The sequence below is a fragment of the Canis aureus genome, chromosome 24, assembly GCF_053574225.1.
Source record: "Canis aureus isolate CA01 chromosome 24, VMU_Caureus_v.1.0, whole genome shotgun sequence".
Lineage (NCBI taxonomy): Eukaryota > Metazoa > Chordata > Mammalia > Carnivora > Canidae > Canis > Canis aureus.
In genome coordinates, this window is record NC_135634.1 from 19,326,143 (window position 1) to 19,349,951 (window position 23,809).

Sequence of the window (23,809 nt, forward strand, 5' to 3'; positions counted from 1 at the left end):
TAGTACACATTTTAAATAATTATTTTTCAAGTATATTGTCTTATTGTTTGAATCACTCACTGTTATCTTACCAACTCCTCCCCCCTCTGCAACAGTTACTAGATTTTGTTGACTGTGTTTATATAAAAATCTTGTTAGAATTACTGTTTCTTTCCGAATTAATGAAATGGATTTTAAAAGATGGTATTCTGCTTATACATGTACATAAAATTTCAGTTCTATTTATAAAATATAATCACCCAAATTTCATGTAAGGCACTTCCACCTCAAAGTTAAGACTAATTAGTGAAGAATTAATTAGTGTACTTAGCAGGAATACATGATTTTTAAATTTTCAACTTATTTTTTTAAAAAATATTGTCAATAAGTGGTTTTTATTAATTAAAAACAAGGTTCCGGCATTACTTCAATAGTAATATGTGGACTTTACTTGAGTTGTAATGTAATGGACCTAGAGTTTCTTAATGATCTATATAAATGTGTTCTTGGTAGTGTTGAAGACTTTGGAATTGGTATTTGTATCTAAAATTTGTTTCTAGCTCTGAAATGAACATTTCAGATATTTAAGTTAGGAAATACATGGATATGAGGTAGTGTCAAAACTTAAAGGAGTAGCTACAATAATATGTTTTATATTTATATCTGTGACTGGATATTTTAAGACCTATTCGTCCTTGTTCCATCTTATTTATGCAAAATGTCAACCTGCCAGACTTTTGTGAATGTGAATGAGAGTTTAGGTATGTTTTGGGATTTAATCATATATAATCTTATCACTATTAACTTTGCCAACTTTAGCCTATGAGTTATTTATATTTTTATTTTTGTATGCTTATGTGAACAATTTATTTTCTGCAAATTATTGTTGTATGCTTTGTCAGAATAATTACAGTTAATTTTTCTTCAGGCTATTTTCAGATTAGATAACATTAAATCTGTATCAAATGTAACACATTGCTTAGATTTATAAATGTTGCCTAGTGTTTTTATGTAATGAAAAAAGTAAGCGATCTCACACATAGTAATACTCTTTTAATTTCTCACCTTTTAAAGTGTTGGAGGCAGTAGTAACTTGCTCAGTGGTTACTTAGTCTTTAATGCTAATTTTTTAGAATTGCTTAGAATATTTGCATGTTGATGGAGTGGGTAGAATATTTTTTGGGGGGGAGTAGAATATTTTAAACAGTAGGAACTAGCAGTTTAGCAAAGTGAACATAAAAATCGGAGTAATTGTTTGCAAAATGATACTTTCTCAGTCATACAGAATTTCATGTATTCTGAGCCATGTTATTCAGAATTGTACTATATCCCTTGTACCAGAATGTATTGAGGGGTCCTACTGTTTGCTCTTGTGCCCTTTCCTAAGGCAGAGATACAGTAGTGGAACAACAAAATCCCTGCTCAAGATTAAACACCAGCAGCCATGAACGTGCATTCAGATTGGTGGTTCTCAAACTTCAGTGTGCCTTGAGGCTCCTGGAGGGCTTATTAAAATATCTCTGGGCCCCATCCCACAACTTCTGATTTCAGCTGGTCTCAGGTGTGGCTGAGTAATGTACATTTCTAACAAGTTCCCTGATGATCTGACATTGGGCTTGGGGACTCCTCTTTGAGAATTTCTGTTCTAAAATATTAAAAGAATCACAGTAACATTTTTGGTTGGTTGATTTTTGGTGGTGGCATAGGTGATTGTCCTGGTACATTATATGCTGCTTAGGATCCCTGGCCAATCATTGAAACCATTCAAAAACTTCCAGCTACTGCCAGTTGATAAGTACTGCAAAAAGTCCATTATTTTTAAGTAGGCACTCTCATGGCTATTGAGTACTAAATCTTTTGCATATATGTAATTATTACCTTCATTTGAACTAGGATTTCATTTTTGTGTCACAAGCCTAGTTATTTCAAGTGAATATAGAAAAGTACAATTTGAAAATTTTATAAAACTTTTGCACGTAACTGATTTGCAACTACTTACACCAGCATGAGAAATGAAACAGTGTGATAATGTTTCAGTATCAGTATATTTGAAGATGCTTGGGACACTGGCTGGCTGTAGGACTCTTGCTGGACCTTGGGATTGTGAGTTTGAGCCCCACGTTGGGTGTTGTGGATATTTAAGAAAAAAAAAAATCTTAAAAAAATCTTGAAGATGCATATGCCTGACAGGTGAAGGTTTTAGAAAACTTAGTCTTTGCTCACTATGTTGATAAATATGAATACAGTGACACCATTTTGGTGGATTAAAATGATGGCTCAACCTTTCTCTTTTGTGAACTGGTCTTTAGCTATTCTAGATTGAAGATAAAGATTTGATAAATGCATATTCTAAAGACCATGAGTATATTTATTAAATTGTAGTTTCCTTTTGGTTTTAAACTTGCATTTGCATTAGTCATTTTAGAAAGTAATGCCGTCAAGGAGTTCAATAAATGGAAATTGTTGAGTAATTTTATGGTAAAAAGTTAGAGCCTGGCTTGTGAGACTTTACAAAGATTAACATACATATATATATTTCAAAGTCTATTCAGAATTATGCAGTACACTAAAACAATTAAATTGGGCCATAATGAGAGGACATAGTATATTGATTATGGTTCTTTTCAAAAGTTTTTGACTATGTTGATGCAAAGAAACAATCACCTGGTTTGTAGCCTTCTGAATATCTTAGGTAGTTTCTAGAACATGTGGTGTATGTCTTCTAAGAGTATCTGTGTATAGGAAAGGAGGTAGACTTTTTTTTCTTTTTCTAAGATTTTATTTGAGAAAGAAGGGGGGAGAGTGTGCACAGAGACAAAGGGAGAAGCAGACTCCCTGCTGAGCAGGGAGCCTGGTGCATGGCTCAAATTTAGGACCCTAGGAATCATGATCTGAGCTGAAGTTAGATGCTTACTGGACTAAACCACCCAAGCAGACTTGTTTATAATAGTAATTTAGATATCACCTAGGTGCCTGTCTTGCTTCCCAAAGATTGAACTAGCATAATGTAATTTATGCTAGTTTTGCCAGGAAATCACACTGACCAAGCATTTTGTGTATTTTGTGGACTAGAAATGGGTTTGACTCTGAGAGGTTACATATCTGTCAACAAGGAAGTCAATTCATCTACTCTTTTATCTTTTAACTTTGCACCAACCTACTCCTCCCTCATTCTTTCTTAAGTCAGATTCCTTACTCTGTGGAAACCCAGGTCCTAAGAGACTACTAGATTTCTTCCCCCAAGGTGGCTTATTAACTCTTTTCCAATTGAGGAATTTTGGTGCAGTCTAATGAGAGTAAAACGTCATTTCATCTATTTAAAATTACGTGAATAGATTTATTACACATTTATTTTTCCTGTTCAGTAATTTATTACTAATTTTCTTGAAGAAATGATTAACTTCTGTGGTAGTACTTGGACACTACAAGTGAATTATAGTTCTACAAAAATCAGTGCTTAACTTTATTTTTTTAGGTACACAAATTCAGAAAAATAAAATTTGAAAAAGGAAGCTCTTAAACTATACATTACTGAAGTTTTCTGGCTCAGATTATGGTTTCCCTATATAATAGTGTCTCCTTATCTGAAGAGGAAAATTAAAATTCTAAGACACCCCCCCCCCATAGATGTCTAAAGGTGCAGATAGTACCAAACCATATATATACTTCCCCCCCCATTTCCATGCATGTCTGCGATAAAGTTTAATTTATAAATTAGGCACAGTAGTATTAATAGATTAACAGTAATGACTAATGAAAAATACAATAATTGTAACTGTATACTGTAATAAAAGTTATGTGAACTTGGCCTCTGTCTCAGAATATTGTACTGTACGCATTGCCTGTGATGGTGTGAGGTGATAAAATGCCTATGTAATGAGATGGAGTGAGGTGAGTGTTAAAGGCATTGTGATATAGCAGTAAGCTACTACTGACCTTCTGACCATTTGTCAGGAGTGTCGTCTGCTTCCAGATTATGGGTAACAAACTTGGAAAGAACAACCACATATAAAGAGGACTTTTATATAATCCCTGCACACCTGACCCCATATTTAACAGCTGCTGTCATCCTACTAGGCAGGCATAAAAACTTTAGATTTGTATTTGATCTGTTGCTACTATTTAGAATTATGCATGATGATTAATTAGGAAAATACAAAAAACCTTATTTTTTTGTTTCTTTATATTATGGTACATTGACTTTTATCTGGAACCAGTAAATCTTTTAAAATATTAGAGGAGATCAGAATGTTTTGGAAAATGGTGTGTTCCAAATTTTAGGGATAGGAAGTATATAAAAAAACAAGTGTTCAGATTGTTAATTTCTGCCTTGCCTAGATAGTATGTTCATATTTTTAGGGGAGTAGATTTTATGTCCCGGTATTCATGCTACAATGTTAGAGCTGAGGTAAACTAAGATGTAGTTAGGTTCATATTATGATCTTTGAGATCTCTTAGTGGATGAGAGCAATCTCTAGGTTAATTGCAATTATAGATCTTAAAATTTGAATTATTTTGCAGCTACTTGAACCAAGCTACTGTCACAAGCAATTTCTAGTCTCTTTTATAGATCACATAAGTATGATGTACATGTTAAATAATTTAGCACTTAAAGTGTTCAATGCTGGTTTTCTACAGTTGCTATATTGACCGTTTCTTGCAGTTTGGGCACTGTAGATTAGCTGTGCACAGAGTAGAACAACCCTCCGTTCCTATGGCACTAGTGTTCTAGACCTAGAAGAACAAATAAGAGTCGAAATAATTTATGAGGTAAAAAGGATAGAAAAAATGACAGCTTCTGTTTTAGGTAAAAGGACTGGAAAATGCTTATCTCAGGAGACAGAGGGACAACATTGTTTAATTTAGTCTGCGCTGATAAAAGACAACATGTAATAGATGAAGTGGAAGTCATAAGTCTGTTGGAGCTGTGCTGTTCATTGTGGTGGCCATGTGTGAACTGTTGACTCTTTGGAATGGGACTAGTGAGATTAAGACTTTTAATTTTATTGTAATTAAGTTGGATATAGCAATACAGTGTGTTTAGCATATTTGGAACAACTTGGGTATGCAAATTTCCTTTTGCATCTTAAATACAATGAAATCTAAATACACATAAATATTGGAGAGAATTTACCACTGACTTAGATGTGTAAAGTACAGAATTGCAGACTTGGTATGAAGAAATGAATGTAAACTATCTCAGTGTTTAATATGATTGTTGAAATATATTTTGGATATATTGGGTTAAATAAAATATATTTAGCTAATTTCATCTCTTGCTTTTTTTCTCTTTAATGTACTTAGAAATTTAAAATTTCTTACATTGCATTATTTTTCTTCCAGATAGTGCTGGTTTATAATAGTAACTTTGTCAAATTTTTCTTTTCCTTATGTGAATGTAATCCCAGAATCTCATTACATGGTGTAATTATGCAGTTCAGTTATTTTTATCTTTTTAAAAAATTAATAATTTGAGTTGAACTCTATCTAGAGTTTATGTATTCACCATTGGGTGTTAGTGAGATTGATTTCCTGGTAGTATAATTGCTTAGTGTTTGTATAGGAGTGCAAGAAAGAAATTTGAATAACAGTTTTAGGAAGTAAATTGTGCACATTAAGTTTACATTTATTCCTTTCACTTTTGTTCCCCCTTTTTTTGTTTATTATCTACTTATACTCTATAAAATTTAAGTCCAAAAATTGTCATACAAGATTTCTCTTAAAATCTTTGAAGTTTTTGTGTTCATGTTTATTTCATTCTCTCCACGATGTCAGCTCTAGGAGAATAAGGATCTTACCATTTGTGGCTTATCCTCATTTTATAGTACATCCTGATTAAATGTTTTTTTAGCAAATGATTGACACCAGTTTAGGGCAACACATGGTGTTTACATGAGAATATAAAATGAAGAAAATATGGTCCTTGTGCTCTTGGGATTTAGAATTTAATGATTTTATGCAAGCAAAGTGTAAGGCCAGTTGATAGGAAGGAAAGGAATAGGAAATGTTCTGAAAACCTTGAAGCAAGTATCCACTTACCTTGGGAAGACTGGGAAGAATTCACTAAGATACTTTTGAGCAGGTCATTAAGGTGAGTAAGTACTTGTCAGCTGTAGGGTTTTTGGAGGTAGATGATAAGGAAGGGGTGGGTTGTGGGATGATGGAATGGTGTAGTCAGAAGGACTAATAAGTGAACAGTTAATAAGGAGCTGTCTAGTGTAGGAGGGGAGAGTAGAAAAGGGAAAAAGTGTTCAGATGAAACTGATCTAAATTGAATTTTGATTTTTACCTTTTAGGTCCTGGGTATCAGGACAAGAATTAAGTGGATCAGAAAGCAGAGAACATAGATCATTGGTTCTCTCCCACACTCTCCACCCTCCACATGATATTTGGAAAGATCTTTAGTGTCTGTGATGATTGTTCAGATTCCAGACAATGATTCAGAAGTAGAGTGATCTTAATAGACTAGTTTGGTGGAAGAGGGGAAGATGAAAAGTGTTCTGTTTTTCTAGTTTGAATGATGGGGTGATGGTGCAGAGAAACATTAACTGAAACACAGAAGGTAAGTGTGTTCAGGATTGGGTTGGGATATTTAGTTGCTTGAGGTAGAGGAAGGTATTGGATTTGTAAAAACATTTTGGTTTGAGTAACTGGTGGATTATTGGAATTCTAAAACTCTGCTGGTAAAATACGTCTTCTCAAGGCACAGTCATTTGTAACTGAAGGTGTCTGTAATACCCTCCTAACTTGTCTTGCTTTTACTTTGGTTCTTGTAATTTATTTTCCACATAGTATCTAGTGCACCCTTTTAGAGTGTGAATTAGATGACTCTGCTTTTTAGATGCAGTAGTTTTCCATTTAAATTAAAACCCAACTATAGGGGCACATGGGTGGCTCAGTTGAGCGACTGACTCTTGAATTTGGTTCAGATGGTGATCTCAGGGTCATGGGATTGAGATTGAGGCCCCAGTTGTACTATCTTCCCCCCAAAAATATATTTATATATTTCATATAAAATATACTTTCATATATTTCATATATTCAACTGTATTGTAGGCCCTGGGGCTTTTTTTTTTTTTAAGATCCTTTTGAAGAAATCTCTACTCCAAAGCATGGTTTTTTTAAAGATCTTTTTGGAGTAATCTCTACCCAGCATGGGGTTCAAATCCACAACCTCAAGATCAAGAGTTGTACACTCTACCAACTGAGCCAGCCAGGCGCCTCTACCTTTCCAACCTCATCTACTTTCTACCCCTTGTTCACTAAACTCTAAAGTCGTTCCTCTGTCTCCCCAGATATTTTTATAGGTTTCAAAAGAAAGAGTCCCCAATAAAATTTTCATTCCTGTCACTTTCAGTATATGATATTTACTAATTTGCTCATTGTGCCTACATTTTATTCATCTCTTACCAGTGTTTCCAGTATTGTAGCATAACATTTGACACTCAGTATTTCTTCAACCAGTCTGAGGGAAAATCCAGAAGACCATCAGAAGAGTAATGGCATAGATTTAAATGTAGTGTCAGTACCAATTGAAGTGTGTGGATGAGAATCCCAGTTTGCATATGCATTCCCTAAATTGTTATTGAGCATTTTTGTCTCAGCAACATTGTACATATAATAGTAAAGAAAATACAGTTGGTCCTTAACCTTCTTTGAGCTTGAAGTCCATTGGGTGGCAAGAGAAATCATGGGAAGAAATGATAAATTCTTAGTTCTGTCATTGTCGTTGTACTGAAGGTAAGAGCAAGAAGAGCCAGTGGAGAATGTGAGTTAATAGCCCAGTTTTTAAATAGAATTTAGGAGAATGTGTACCCTTACATATACCTATATAGAAATATATCTAAAGAAAGTACTAAGAGCTAGGGAGGGAGGGAGAGAGGAAATGTGAAGGGAGAAATTTCAAATGGATGACCTAGAGGCTGGAGAATGGGTGAGGTTGGTGGCATGAAGACACATTTTTAACACTAAGGATTCTTAAATTTTTTAATTTTTATTTATTTTTTAAGATTTTATTTATTCATGAGAGACACAGAGAGGGGAGAGAGACAGAGACATAGAGGGAGAAGCAGGCTCCATGCAGGGATCCCGATGTGGGACTTGATCCTGGGACTCCAGGATTACGCCCTGGGCCAAAGGAGCTAAACCGCTGAGCCATCCAGGCGTCCCAGTTTAAAAAAAACAAAAAACAAAAACTCAAAAAAGTGTTTTGTGCATTGGGTGTATGAAATACAGTGGTGTTTTGGTGTTGGTGGAACTGTAAGCATTCAGGAGACCAGAGGAACTGGACATTTCAGCCTTCCTGAGATGTCCAGAGTGCCTGGGTTGCTCAGTTAAGTGGCTGACTCTTGATTTTGATCTCAGGGTTGTGAGATCAAGCCCTGTGTCAGGCTCTCCATTGTGCATGAAACCTCCTTTAAGATTCTCTCCCTCTCCTGCCCCTCCCCATCTTAAGAAAACCCTCCTGATGTGTCCAAATCCTATTATATTTCCAGAAAAAGAACATTTGTTTTTCTAATTGAGTGTAAAATGAAAGCTCCTGGTTTTAAGAGTTTACATGTTTGTTTTTCTCTTGCCCTTTTTCTTTTTTAAGATTTTATTTGAGAGCACATGCAAGAGAAAGTGTGAGTGCGGGAGGGGCAGAGGGAGAAGCAGACTCTTCCTTAAGTGGGGAGCTAGATGCAGGGCTCAAGTCCAGGACCGTGGGATCATGACCTGAGCCGAAGGCAGACACTTAAGACTGAGCCATGCAGGCACCCTTCTCTCCTACCTTTTTTTAACGTTGGTATAAATCGAGAAGATTAGAAGCGGCAAAAGTAGGACAGGTCCACTGCAAAGAGCAGCTGTTCAGGAGGGTACCCTATGAAAGTGCAGCTCATTGTTGATGTGATTGTCCATACACATTTTTATATGTGGTCCTCAGATAACACTTGTAGAGATGCTGAAGTTCTGATCATGGTAATTCTCTAGTAAAGAGTTAAGATTTCCAGGAGAATTCATTCAATAAAGCTTGGATGTTATGAAGGGAACACGTACCTAGTCCTCTTTTATACGTAACTTGGGTATTGTATCAAGAGCTGAAAAAACTTGTTCAAATATTGGGAGAGGGGCACCTGTGTGTGTCTCAGTCAGTAAAGCATCTGCCTTCTGCTCAGGTTATGATCCCAGAGTCATGGCATCCAGTCCCGCATCAGGCTTCCTGCTTAGTGGGGTGCCTGCTTCTCTCCCCCCTACCACTCCCTTCAGTTGTGCGCTCTCTCAAATACATAAAACCTTTAAAAAAAAAATAAAAACATTGGGAGAGAAAAGGCATGTAATACAAAGTTTGAAGAAACTTTTGGTCTTTTATTAACAGCTCCTATTTAAGATGGAGTAATTATTCCAATACCCTAAAGGATTTCTTAAAGGCTACTAATTCCCTTCCATTCCTTTATCATGGTCTTTGAGTTAACATTCATTACTGTTCATTTTGATGGATTATAGGGACTTTTAAAATCACTTCTAAAAGAGCCACTATTTGCTTTTCTGAATTACCTTTACAATAATATTTTGAAATATTTCCAAGAAGATAAATGAACATTCTTCGTACTTATATTGTTGACATTACTGAGTTCCTGCATTTTGATTTTTATCTTTAATATATTTTATAGTAAATGGAAATTAAGTTAGGAAAAAGGGAATGCCACTGAGTCTGTGGAATCTAAAGAAAACTTCCTGTTTTGCCATTTCTTCCCCATCCTTCAGAGCTGATGAAAAGTTGGGAGATAAATGTCTAAATACTGGGGATGATTTAAAATTTTTCCAGTTTACATTATGGCACAAATTTAGTAATCAACATGTTACAGTGGTACATGTCATCTAACATCTACAAGGAGGACAAATAAATTAAGTCAGGTTAGCCAAAGTTCTAATAACATTTTTTTTATATAGCTAATATGTACTATGTAAAATACAAGAGTGTGTATATGTGTTTTTTAGTTTTTGGTTTATTTTAAGGCCCAGTGAATGTGGAACTTGAACTCAGGACCCTGAGATAAGACCTGAGCTGAGATCAACAGTTGGGATTCTTAACCTACTGAGCCACCCAGGCACCCCTAAGTATTTCTTTTTTTTCCTTTTTTTTTTTTTTTTTTTTTTTACCCCTAAGTATTTTAATATTTACTTGAACTTTAGTTATATTTCCACACTCACTAGTGTGGAAAGAGAATTGGTTTTTAAGACCATAATTGCTATTTGAACTAATTTGTATAAATTCTTCATAAATTTTTTCCCTGACATTCAGTGTCTTTAACATTTCATTTATTTCCCATGCTCATCATCCTACTTTTTGTGTCCCTCCTCATCCCAGGATTCCCGTGGAGGCTTACTTTTTTCCTGCTCCAATCTGAGCTGTTGCACTCTAGAACAGCTGCATCAAAACTATCCAATAGAGCCTTAGTGCTCTTCTGGATTGTATGTTCTCTTTGCTGGATCATCATTAAATGAACACTGGAGAATTTGGCAGCAACTATTTTTGTTTGTTCTTTAATAATTATTTTATTTTGGATAGTACTTGAACATATGCATACACAATAGCATGGGTGCTAGTACTACAGTGAGTTTTCTAGAATTTTGTCACATCGTTAAAAATAACTTAGGTATTAAAATGCTAATATAATCTTTGTGTGTTCTGTCATACTTGGATATATGCTAACATGTATATGGTTTGTAAAGTTTTTAAAAAAATGGTTGGGGCCTATGAATTAATTGTACGGAATTACATCAGTGTTACATTTGGAAAGAGCATAGGTTAGTATAAAATAGAGGTGCTCCTAGATCATGAATACCTACTGCAGAATTAGTTATTCATGATCTAGGAGCACCTAGATCAGATGACATGGACCATCTGCTCTATTCATTAAGTATTTGGTACATTTAAGACTAAGACTCTCAATGTGGTCTACCTTTGCTTAAGACTTAAGGCATACAGTGCAGGCAGGGTAGATACAAAGTGCTCCTGTTGTTGAGTAATTCCAAATTCTGGTGGCAGAGGAATGGAATATAGCACAATAATTATGATACAGGGATGAAGAAAAGGCCTAAAGGAAAACAAGAGGATGGTAAACACCCGTAGGAGCAGCACTTTTGAATAATTTGAAACTTATATTTGCATGACGTGTGAGGCAGGCAGAAGAAAGGAAAAATTAACACATAAAGTAAGTCTTGGAATCTTTGTTATCAATAAAAATGCATTTTGTTGTGATTGATCTGGAACATCACATGGAGTAGATTATCACATACTCCATTACCCAGTTTTTAAAATGTGTGTTCACCTCAGTGGCGGTGCTGGTTATATTTGGGTGACTTCACATACTACACATGAAATCTGTTGTCCAAAATTAAGTGTTACAGAGAGTTTGGAGAAGAGAAATGTATAGAAGATAAACTAATTGGGAAGGATGAGAATGTTTTTGCTTAGGCATGGGAGATACAAAGGACCATTCAGAACAAATACTTGTTTGAGATCTGGAAATAACCCTTAGCATGTTAACACCTAATAAAAATCAACCAGCCTTCAAATACGGCTGATACATAAACTAGTAAATATATTTTTTGAATTATTTGAATAATAATAAATATGTGATATACAAATGTGGAAGTATGGTATGTAGTGAAAGTAAATTTCTCCATGCCATGTCTACCAGTTGCCCAGCTTCTCTGTCCAGGTATAATCATTGTTACTAATTGCTTGTGTATCCTAGAAATTTCTATGCACTACAGGCATATTTGTATTCATTCTTGATACATACATAAAGACACGGTACACACTTTTGCCATTTATGTATTTCTTCAGATACTCCGTTTTGGAGATTGTTACAAATGGATATGTGAGAGAGATCCGTTGTTTTTACACCTGTTGTTTTAGGTCATTGTTAGGTATGTTACAGATCTTTTTTGGCCAGTGATTAGTTGATGTTCTTCCCCTCCCCCACCTGTTACATGCATGTGTTATAAAGCATGTGTATAAATGTGTATATAGGATAAAATTTCTACCAGTTAAATTGCTTGGTTACGGTTAGTATATTTTTTAACTTTTTTTTTTAAGGTGTTCCCTATCCTAACTCTGAACAGTAAGAATTTAACTTTATTCCTTGCAGTACCCAACCAAATACATAAAGTCAGTCAAGATCAGGGGTTAATAAAAACTGATGGGATTGTTGCAGGTGTTTAGAAGTTTTGAAATAGAAATTATGTAATTGAATTTGGGAGAGCTTTGATGTCTAAAGTTAGCTAATAAGAATTCTAGGAATTAGAGACCTAAAGTCTTGTGCTTTAAATATCAGATTACATTAAGTAGATGCCTGTTTAATTAAACTCTATTGTCTTCGAGAGGGTTATCAATATGCTAGATTTTTAAAAAGTTTATTATAGAAGGAAGCGAGAGAGTGTGATGGGCAAGTAGGAGCAGAGGGAAAAAAATAATCTCCAGCAGATACTCTGCTGAGCGTGTGGAGCCTGGTGTGGGATTCAATCTCATGACCCTGAGATCATGACCTGAGCCAAAACCAAGAGTCAGATGCTTAACTGACTGAGCCACCCAGGTGTCCCAGTACGTTAGATTTTTAAAATGACGTGGTGAACATTAACAGTTTACCTTATGAGAGACATTATGCTCAATTTAATAATGGTTAGCTTAGTTTTTTGTGGTAGAGAAGGAGGGTATTACACTCATCAGAAATCTTTCATTTAAAAAATTTCCACAGTTCTCCAGTGATGGGAATGGGCATTAACATTGCTGTGCCCAAATAGCTAACTTGAATTTTGTTTCTTAAATATCAAGAGTAGGAAGAAACAAAATTTTCTAGAAGAATTCCCATTTTTGGTGTTCATATTATAATATCACTTTGAATTTCAAATCTTATATGGAAATACTGGAGGGAGGTAGATACTTCATTTACAAACCAAAGAGCATGGAGGCTCTAAGCTATATTTGAGGTTGGTTCTACTTAGAATTAATAAAATAACTAAAGGACACTTGTATATATTCCCAAAGAATTGTGGTTTTTATTCAGTGAATTATTCTTTTAAGATTTTATTTATTCATGAGCAACAGAGAGGCAGAGACATAGGTAGAGGGAGAAACAGGCTCCATGCGGGGAGCCCGATGTGGGACTCCATCCCAGGACCCTGAGATCACAACCTGAGCCAAAGGCAGATGTTCAACCACTGAGCTACCCAGGCTTCCCTATTCAGTGAATTATTATGTAAGTTTGAACACTCAGAGCAAAATGAAATTATTTTTTTCATTAAAAATTATATCTTCAGATAGTAGCTTTTAACAATGATGTATACATTGTTTGCCCAGGGACTTAAATGAGCAGTTTGCTGTTAGCAAAACTAAAGTCTCCTTGTTCAGAGGTCATTTCTTCCACCTACATCCTTCAATATTCGTCATACTTGTGGAGTATTCTCTCTCCAATGTATTACTGGAGAATAAACGTTTTGTTTCACAAACACAAGATACAGCCGGGCTGGGGAAAGGGACAAGTCCGTTGTAGCTAGGATAGTCAGAGGAAGCTTCTTTGAGGAGACATTAGAGCTGATTGGTAATCTGAATGATCAGAAGGAGGGGACTTGAAACATTGGAGGTGTTGAAGTTTGTGACCCTAATTCAAGCTGAGGGCGTTAATTTATAGCACGGGGTAGGAAAATGTTGCTGGAATTCAGTGAACAAAGCAAGGATGTTTCTTAACCCCCTTTTTTCCCTTCATTGATTCCTCTCAGGTCCCCCATGAAATTTTTTGACCCCCCCCTTCATGAAATTTTAACTCAACTGTTTATATAAATATATCTGTTATCTATGCTTTTATATGTTGGAGATTTTTGCCCTCCCCTGCTCCCACCTTCAACTATCTCCCTCTGGGGGCAATACTACCCCATTGAGAACGCAAGATGTAGAGTAGTGTGTGCCACAGTAAATAGTTGAGATTTTTTTCTTGATGAGAAATCATCATAAAGGCTTGGGCCAGGTAGTGACATGATATAGTTTATGTATTAGAAAAGCGTTTTAGCCACTCATAGAGATTTGACTCCAGGAGAGCTAGAATAAAAAGGCGAGCCAATTAGACCAGTAAGGGGAGGTGAAAGGTAATGGTACTTGATCTACAAAGATTATAATATAAAGAGATAAGGAAGAGTAGAAAGAACAAAAGACGGAAGAGAGAATAAATGGATGTAGCATTAATGGTTATAAAGTAGGTCTACATATGAGGTTGTTGAAAGCTTGGGGAACAGTGTGCCCTCCACATTACAAAGACAGGTTGCCTATAGAACCCACTGAAATGAAGGAAGGAAATAAATGACCCTTGGTAAATATGAAACTTGTCTGATTTTAAACCTCTTGTTACCATTTGAAGTTTATTTTTTAGTATCAAAAAGAATTGGGCAGCCCGGGTGGCTCAGTGGTTTAGCGCCACCTTCGGCCTGGGGCCTGATCCTGGAGGCCCTGGGATCGAGTCTCATGTCAGGCTCCCTGCATGGAGCCTGCTTCTCCCTCTGCCTGTGTCTCTGCCTCTCTCTCTCCCTCTCTCTTTCTCTGTCTCATGAATAAATAAATAAAATAAAATCTTTTTAAAAAAAATCACAGAATTTAGAATGACCAAAACTCCAGATTTATATCAGTTTTGTTTTTTATTCCTTAATAGGAATGTACTGCCATATTTTGTGCCTTTGGTCCATACTTTTTACTGGGGAGTCTTTTTAAAAACCTACCTAGTTTGTGTTCTACCATAGTGGTGATTATTAGTCTATGAACATGTTCAGTTAAAGTTTCTGTTAGAATTAAATGATTCTTATCTAATAGGCAAATCTTGGGCCCTCCAAGATATTGAGGGATACTATTGTGAATTCCCTAAGGCATCAGGACTCTCCTATAGGTACTTACTGCGGTTTGTTGAATTAGTGAACAGGCTGTTTTTCCAAGATCATACTGAATGTTATTAGCAGAACCCAAATGAGATTTTATTATACCTCACAGTTTTGTCTCAAAATTGAATATAATGAATGCAGAATTACTGGGAATGTTTAACAAACCCTGATGGTGACTGAAAATGGCAAATAACATGAGTAGCAAATATGGTTTTAAAATGGGACTGCCGGGAATTGCATGGAGTTCTGAGATTCACACACCATTCAGACCCTGTAATTCCTTGCCAAGGAGAGGTGTGAAGTCCTCTTGGGCTCTGATGAGACAGCACAGGCATCTGGAGCTTTTGCTGATAAGAGTATGTTGTATTAACAAATGATGTGGAGGCATAAAAAGTTGAGAAATGAGATTTAATGACTTTTCTTAAGCTTTGTTTTTGTGTTTTCTGTTTCTGCAGCCTGATTTCTTATAGCTGGTGGTAATCAAACAGGAAATTTTGCACATTTTTAAAATGTGACAAAAATTTTTTAACTCGTCTGTTTTTAGACTTTTCAAAACCCTTTTTTAGAACATGTGTTGGCATCCAGCCATCCTGGCATACATGTCCAGGACAAAGTATTTTCATCAATGACTTAGTTTAGCACCTGTTTTCTACCCTATATTTAAATAAATTTAAATAGATAACACATAATAGTGCAGATTATACTTACATAATGTTTGAGTAATTTCTCCCCAGTGTAACCACTTGATATTTACTGTGTATGAACATGAGATGGAATCTGCAAGAAATGTTTTTCCTCTTAAGATGATTTTATGTTCAAAGTAAGTAACATGTTATTTTGTATGGTTTTAAGTATTTGGTGAAAAATAAACTTGAATATTATTTGCTAATTCATTTCCAGTGCTTTTTCATTATATATGAACTGGTCGATATATTAAATAATGGATTCTTTGATGTGGCAATAATTTACTTGAAATACTGAACTTTTAAATAGTGGAAGCCATACAGGTAAGTTCATAATAACCATCTTTTATCTTGAACTGAAAGTACAATTTATTGTTATTGTACTGCAACTTGTTTTAAAACTTAACTTTGGGGTACTTCAGACTCTTGATGTCAGGGTCATGAGTTCGGGTCCCATGTTGTGCTTAGAGATTACTTTAAAAGAAAAAACATAAAAACCTTAACTCTGATTATGCAGTGATCAGATACATTATCTTTGGCTTTTGGGGAAGGAGTGCTTGAGAAATCTTAGGTGATCACAAGAAGATAATGCTGCCTTTTTTTCCCTTTTCTTTTCTCTCTCTCTTTCTCTCTCTCTCTTTTTTTTTTTTTTTTTTTTTTAATTAAAATGCCTTTGTAGGAATTTGGGGACAAAATTAAGTTTGAAATATTTCAGTGGTGTCTTTCAGTCCCAAGTCATTGTTGACATCATCCCAGTTCCTTGCAAATACATACAGGTCTGAGACCTTGAAACTGTGAGTTAGTTACAACTTTTCTTAGACGTCATGAATTCTGTATGATAAAAGTCATCAATTTGTACTTTATTAGATTTCATTTGAGTCTTTGCTGAATTTTACATTTCTTTGATAACGGAAGTAAATGTTATGACCTTTGGAGAAAAAGATGGTGTTTGTGTGTGTGTGTGTGTGTGTGTATCAATTTATTTTCCTGAAAAACCTAGTTGTCCTCAATAAAGCTGAAAAAATAAAGATTTATAAAATCTTTATGTATTTATAAATGATACTATTTATATTTAATAAGATTTATAAAATCTTTATGTATTTATAAATGATACTATTTATATTTAATAAGATTTATAAAATCTTTATGTATTTATAAATGATACTATTTATATCTTATTTACTCAAACACAACCTTTTTATAGATACTTATTTCTTAATTTTGAGTTGTTATATGAACTTTAAAATAATCTCTTTCTCATTCTTTAATTTAAAAAAACTTAAAATCCTGGGGCTCCTGCCTGGTTCCATCTGTGGAACATGTCACTCTTGATCTCAGGTTTGTGAGTTTGGGCCCCATGTTGAGTGTAGAGATTACTTAAATAATCTTTGAAAAAAATAAACCTTAAAATGCTGCTTTTTAAAGATTTGGAATAGCCTGTCACTTAAATCTGTGAGTTTGGTTTGGCAGCCACTTTTTTCATAAACTTCTGGGCCCCTTTCTAGTTAGTACATCTTGCGTCAGAGGCAACCCCTGTTTTATTTTGATCATCATAAATTAGTTTTGCCTGTTTTTGAAGTTCATGTAAATGGAATAATAGAATATATACTCTTTGCTTCTGGCTTCTTTCATTCAACATAGTGTTTTAGAGATTTATTCTGTGTTGCATATATCAGCAGTTGTTTCTTTCTCATTGCTGCATAGTGTACCAGTACATGGATATGCCACATTTTTTTTTATCCAGTCTCCTATTGATTCTTGGGATAGATCCCAGTTTGAGGTTATTATTAATCAAGCTCCTATGCACATTCTTGTACACATCCTTCACACACCTCACACATCTCATTTTTCTTGGGGAAAATATCTGGGAGTGGAATTGCTGAGTATAGGGGATGTGTAAGTTTCTTAGAAACTGCCAACAGTTTTCCACAGTGTCTCTCCTACTTTTACATGAGCAGCGTATGTGATTTCTCTTGTGTTCTGCATCCTTGCACATCATTGTGGTTTTTAATACACATTTCCCTAGTAACTTCTCATACACTTTTTGCCCATTCATATACCTTATTATGTGATGCATTTTTGCCTTTCATACCCTCATTGCTATTTATACAGTAGTTCCTCCCGCCACTTACCTGAGAGTGTAACACTTTTTGAAGACCCCCCAGGGGATGCCTGAGCTGTGGATAGTACCAAATCTTAAAAATAACTGTTTCTTCCTGTATTATGTAACAGTAATAAAGTTTAATTTACAAATTAGGCACAAGAGATTAACAGCAATTACTAATGATGGAACAATTATAACTATACAGTAATAAAAATTATATAGAGTATGGTGTCTCAATGTTTTACTGTACTATTATTATCTTTGTGTGATGATGTGACATGCCTACGTGATGAGCCGAAGTGTGATGAACAGCGTAGGCATGGTGAAGTAGCATTAGGTTATTATCAACCTTCTGACTTTTCAGAAGAGGGTCACCTGCTTCCACACCACCTTTAACTATAGGTAACTGAAACTGCAGAAAGTGAACCTGGGGGTAAGGGGGGAATGACTATCATAAGGCTGTGTGGTTTTATCACTTGTCTATTGTAAAACTCATTGACCTATGTATAACCTATGATTTAAAAAAAATTGGGAAAAAAGTATAAAAAATTTTAAAAATTGGGTATCTTGATTAGAATTCTGGAAATCCAGATGATAAGGGAATGCAGAATTGAATGTTCATATTATGGACTTTTGCTTTTTGTAAAATATCAGTTGGAAAATAGGTGTTATATAATTTAAGTTTTATTATGATGTCTGGCAGGCTAATGTAGGTAGAAGATACACGGGTTGACTAAAAAACAAAAAGCCCTCAGTTTGCTATATTTTACTGACAAAGAAAAGATTTTATTTGTGAGAGAGAGAACTAATGGAAGGAGCAGAGGGAGAAGGACAAGCAGGCTCCACACAGCAGAGAGCCCAATCTGAGATCATGACCTGAGCTGAAACCAAGAGTCAGATACCCGACCGACTGAGCCACCTAGGAGCCCCTTATTGCCAATTTTCAGGCCAAAAGAGTCAGTGAAAATTTAAATGTTGAGAAACTTTGTGTCTTTTTCTCAACTAACTGTTCAGTTAATGGACTGTATTGTTCCATTTGTTCATCACTTGAAATTGTATTACATCAAAAAGATGAACTTGTAGACGTATTGTCCATTGTTGTAGAGATTTGCCTCTTTCATGGGTGTTTACTCAAGTTTCCTTGGGAGATGATGGCTTTTGAATTTTTGGCCTAATATTTTTGGGTATGTTATTCACTTAATCACACAGTATTTCCCTATACTCTTGGGAGATTTATTATCATTACTATTTTAAGGATTTGAGAGAGAATGAGAGACTGTGTGCTTGAGTAAGCCAGGGGAGTGGCAGAGGGAGGGAGAGGATGCTCAGGGAGACTCCCTACTTGAGTGAGGAGCCCGATGCAGGGCTTCATCCCAGGACCCTGAGATCATGACCTGAGCCAAAATCAAGACTTGGACGCCTAACGGACTGAGCCACACAGGCACCTGAAGATAAATTCTTTGTTGCTTAAAGAAAACCTGTTAGTTAACATTGAAATAAAATTACTTCACTAAGGATTATGTTACATATTTTCATTGTTGTGAATTGCCTATAATGATACCATTTGGTTTATTTATTGCTTTAGCAGCCAGTATTGTGGTCTGTGTCTTCGTTGTGAAAGCAAAGGATCAGATTGAGTTGTGAGCGCTCTTGTATATAAGCTGGCTCTGATGGTAATGTTTGATAACATGGATATCCTCCCATTTCCATACCTCAGACTTCAAAACATACGCTCCTTGGAAGGGAAACCCCACTGCAGAGCGTGTCAATAAAAGTGTGGCTCCTTTAGGGTTTGATACCATGGGAATGTACATCAGAGGAAACACGACCTTTTACATTATTTCTGGCAAGGTGTTTTTCAATATGAACCATTACTAAGTAATACTAAGTATTGCTCACCCCTCATGCTTGCTGAAGTATAATCTATATTTTATACATTTCTTTCTTAGAATGTACTTCTATTATAATTTCTGTATTACATAATACAAATTATATGTAATGTAAGGATGATGGTAGACTTGTGTAGTCACTGGAAAAGGATACCTTCTCTCACTCCAAGAGGGGAGAATGTTAGGTGCATTGTTACATAATTGTTAAGAATGGGCTTTCCATATCTTTAATGTTTTATTCTTTAAGAAAAGTCCTCAGAAAAGCATATGTGGTATTAATGGGTGTTTACATTTCTGACTATATGAAAAGTATTAGGGTGTTAGTTTAGAGGAGCCGTCTTTTCACTCTCAACAGTGCATAGTTCTGGCAGGGAGGGTAAAATCCGCATAAACTTGTGTAGTTTTGATGCAGTTTTCTCTTAAAATAAAAAATGGACCAATTTCATCCAAAGTGGTATCATGTAGTCTTGTTACAGTTATGCTTTAAGATTTCAGTTAAGGGAGACCTTTTCTTTTAATGTACTTATTGGCTGCCGCCCTCCCCCCCATATTTGACAGTATCACTCTGAGACAGGTGTTATGATGCTGAGCATCAGGAAATTTGTGTTCTCAGCTCTCTTTGTGTATTACCTTTCTAGGACTTTATGGACTTCAGATCCAAACTGGGAGTATCATGGAATGGCTGTACATGTGCCATAGCTCACTATGCTTTTCTTAATGGTCATTACAGCCCAGTGTACAATAAACCTGGTCATTTCTTTGTAAGACCACTTTAAACAGAATGGTGGTGATTTTGAGTATTGAATTCAGATATTAAGCCACCCTTTTAAAGACAAAATATTGGCAACTAAACTTGAATAGTTCTAGAGATGACGTTTCTAGGTAATATAGGTAATGATTGCTTTGTAAACTGCAGGTTCACATTTTTGAAAAGTTGAGAAGATAGTATTTTTTTAAACTTATTTATTTATTTATGAAAGAGAGAGAGAGAGAGGCAGAGCCACAGGAGGAGGGAGAAGCAGGCTCCATGCCAGGAACCCAACGTGGGACTCTATCCCGGGACCAAAGGCAGGTGCTAAACCGCTGAGCCACCCAGGAATCCCCAGAAGATAGTATTTTTAGTATTTCTTGTATCATTAAGAATTAATAATATAAGAATTAATAATCCAGTTGTACAGTTTGGCTTCTGGCTCTTCTTATCTGCCTTCCCTTTACCAAAGCAATACAGAGGTACAAATATATACCAAACTAACCTAAGAATCTTCAGTGCCTTTCCTAATTGATAACCTCACAAGAATCCTTTGTAGTAGAATATTTGTAGGTGGAAATATATAAAAGATAATTTTTGATTTGTAGTATGTCTTGTTTGAAAAAACATTTTAAGGTTTTATAACTGAGACCATGGGTACTGTTGGATCATTTGGAATCCCCTTAAATTACATGCAGAATTTCATGTTCATATTCTTTTACATGCAAATTTGCTATAGATAGGTTCATACTGCATCCAATGTCCAGGCAAATTTGAGACCCAAATGAGTTTTGAAAACAGTGCTAATTTAGGGTAGATATTTCCAGTATTTAGGGGTCATGTACCCTAACAGTTTAAAAAATTGAGCGCAAACTTGTATATTTATTTCTAATCTCTAATTGTGTTATCATTGTACTAACCTTTTAGATAGGTTTTAAAAAGCATTCTGAAAAAAAAAATAAAAAAAATAAAAAATAAAAAGCATTCTGTAAGGATAATACCCAAAACTGTATTCCAGTGGAAAATCTGGGATTAATAGTCTTTGGAGAACATTGGTCCAAGGGATTACTAGGGTAGTTAAGAATCTTTTTTCTGATTGAACACAGCAGACATATTTGCCTGTCCTGGTACAAGTAGAATAAAGTACTATAGAATAGAAATCAGGATCCTCTGTAGAATTTTGGATTACAAGATATCAAGCACTGGTGTGCTGAGGCATCACCAGTGCAGACAAGAGGGCCTATCTATGGAAATGAAAAGGAAGGATTTAGCAAAATAGGCTCTTAATATTTTAAAATTATTAGCAGACTTGGAGACTCAAGGTTTAGGATGTAGTAGTGTTTAATGCCAGAACATAAAATTGAATAGTCCGCTCATCTCCAAGAATTATGAATTCAAAGGAAAATTTTCACTGAATGAAAACTGATGACTGTTAAGAACTTTATATAGATTTAACACTTCTGTCACTTTATTAATTACTGAAATTGGCTAAATTTGATTTTATTGTATTCCTAGGAAGGTGAAAGAAAACATGGATGAAGCTTCCTGAATTCGGCTTCTGGCATGAATCAAGCTCAGAGATAGGAAATGCTGGTGTCAGTATTCCCTTTCAGGTCAGTCAGTGTCTATTAAGACGGGGTTCCTTGCTTCTCTTTCCTTAGCCGTACCCCCCCCACCCCCCCCCGCGATCCTGACTCCTTTGACCTCGTGAGTCTGTGTTGTCCCATGTTTTGAATTAGTGGAGTGTTAATGAATAGTTTATGGCGGCAGCCGAGACTTCTGCTTCTCTGCCTCACCAGGATCACTGCCCTTTTCTCTAAGTTGGAGGCGATGTTTAGCTCCAGACTGCCCTGTCTTTCCTCATGGTATTTATCTTCAGGGAAAAATGAACTGAGAGTAGAAATCACATATTAAATACGTCTTTAAGAAAAAACCTTCCTCTGGGTTTTTAGTGATCCCAAGTCTAGAATTTTAGCCTTAAGTTTCTTGGAAACTGTGTAATCTTAAAAATGGTTTAATATCATAAATTCAGACCCATACTAGGGATGATACTAGCTCTGTATCTTCCTTGCTGATTTTTACCCTTTTGTAAATAGGTAACGATTTTCCTAGTATTTTGTTAGATATAAAATTTTTTGAAATATTCACATTGTGACCTTTATGACACAATTCCAGTGACAGTATACTGCCATCCTAATAGATCCAGAAAGTATTATTTTAAGGATATTTCCTTCCTAATCACATTATCTGGTGATGATATACAATCTCTTCTTGCTACTAGAAAAGTCGTCCCAGGGACCAGGAGCTTCAGCCTCACCGGGTTCTTGAGTGCAATCTCAACACACAGCTCACCAAATGAATTTGCCCATTTTAACAAGATCCCAGGGGATTTGAGTGCACGCAGACATACTTGGAAACTTTGAGCAATTCCACCCTTTTAAGGTATCTGATGCCCATGCAGCACAAAAATGTGAGAGCTCTGTTTTGCATTGTTATCCAACTCTAGAATATTAACTTTGAATAGGAATTCTCAAAGCTGGTCCCTAGACCCTCTAGGAGCTTAAGAATACACATTCTCCGGTCTAGCTACTAAACAGGAATTTGAGGGTGGGATCCAGCAATGCAGTGTCTTATTTCTTAAAAGACCTTCAGGCAGGAGTGCTTGGCTGGCCCAGTCAGATCATTTGACTCTTGATCTCTGGGTCAGGAGTTCAAGCCCCATCGTGGGTGTAGAGATTAGTTTAAAAAGTAAGTGGGGGTGGTGCCTGGTGGATGGTTCAGTTGGTTGAGTGTCCAACTCAATCTCAGCTCAGGTTTTGAGCTCATGGTTGTGAGTCGGAGCCCTGCATTGGGTTCCATGCTGGGTGTGAAGTCTACTTAAAAAAAAAGAAAGAAAAAAGAAAAGCCATCCAGGTAAACGGTTTTCATCAGAGAGCCACCAATCTAGAGAATTACTTATTAAAAAATTAGAATTGCCTTTTGAAATTAGAGAATGTTTGTATTGTATGTTCTGTAGACCTTTTGTTGGTATTAAATTTTCAAATTGCTTAATTTGTGTTCCTTAGAATATGAAGAAATAATCGCGAAGTATGTAAGTGGAAAAAACTTAATGTGCATAGGCTAACTGCGCCACAGATCAAAGCTGTGGCATTATGTGGCTATTAGCTTGTCAGGTGGATTTGTCATTGGAACTTTAGGAATTTGAAGTTGATTTTGGAAGAGGTGAATAGTATTTAAAATACCTGCTTTTCATCACAGATATCTTAGTGAAAAGAAAGTGGTTCATTTCAGGAAGATACTAACTTTTACAGTTTATAGAAGTTAATAAAATGCAGAAGTCTTATTAAAAATTCAGTATCTTCAAGTTATCTTTTTAAAGTGTTTCATATGTTTTCAAGAAGTAGCAGAACCCCCTGGGGCTCATTTCGAACACAGACCCACCATTTGAGATTTACAGAGCCCGAGAATTCCAACAGCCTGGTGTTGCTTTGGTGTGGGG

General features: G+C 35.7%; 1 protein-coding gene across 15 annotated transcripts in view; it reads left to right on the forward strand.

The window, feature by feature from the left end:
- PSPC1 (paraspeckle component 1) overlaps window positions 1–23,809 on the forward strand; it is a 111,419-nt gene that overhangs the window by 76,242 nt on the left and 11,368 nt on the right. For 3 of the 15 annotated variants that reach the window (XR_013362978.1, XR_013362979.1, XR_013362977.1), the window contains exons 7-9: window positions 20,545–20,634; window positions 21,830–21,923; window positions 22,592–22,752. Coding sequence is in view for 1 of the 15 variants with exons in the window: in XM_077868488.1 (XP_077724614.1) it covers window positions 15,787–15,867 (81 nt within the window). In the remaining 14 variants the exon portion in view is untranslated. Of the gene's footprint in view, window positions 1–15,786; window positions 15,894–16,248; window positions 20,638–21,825; window positions 21,924–22,591; window positions 22,781–23,809 lie in introns of those variants that run through there. The other 12 variants (XR_013362985.1, XR_013362989.1, XR_013362986.1 and 9 more) reach the window with 9 other exon arrangements.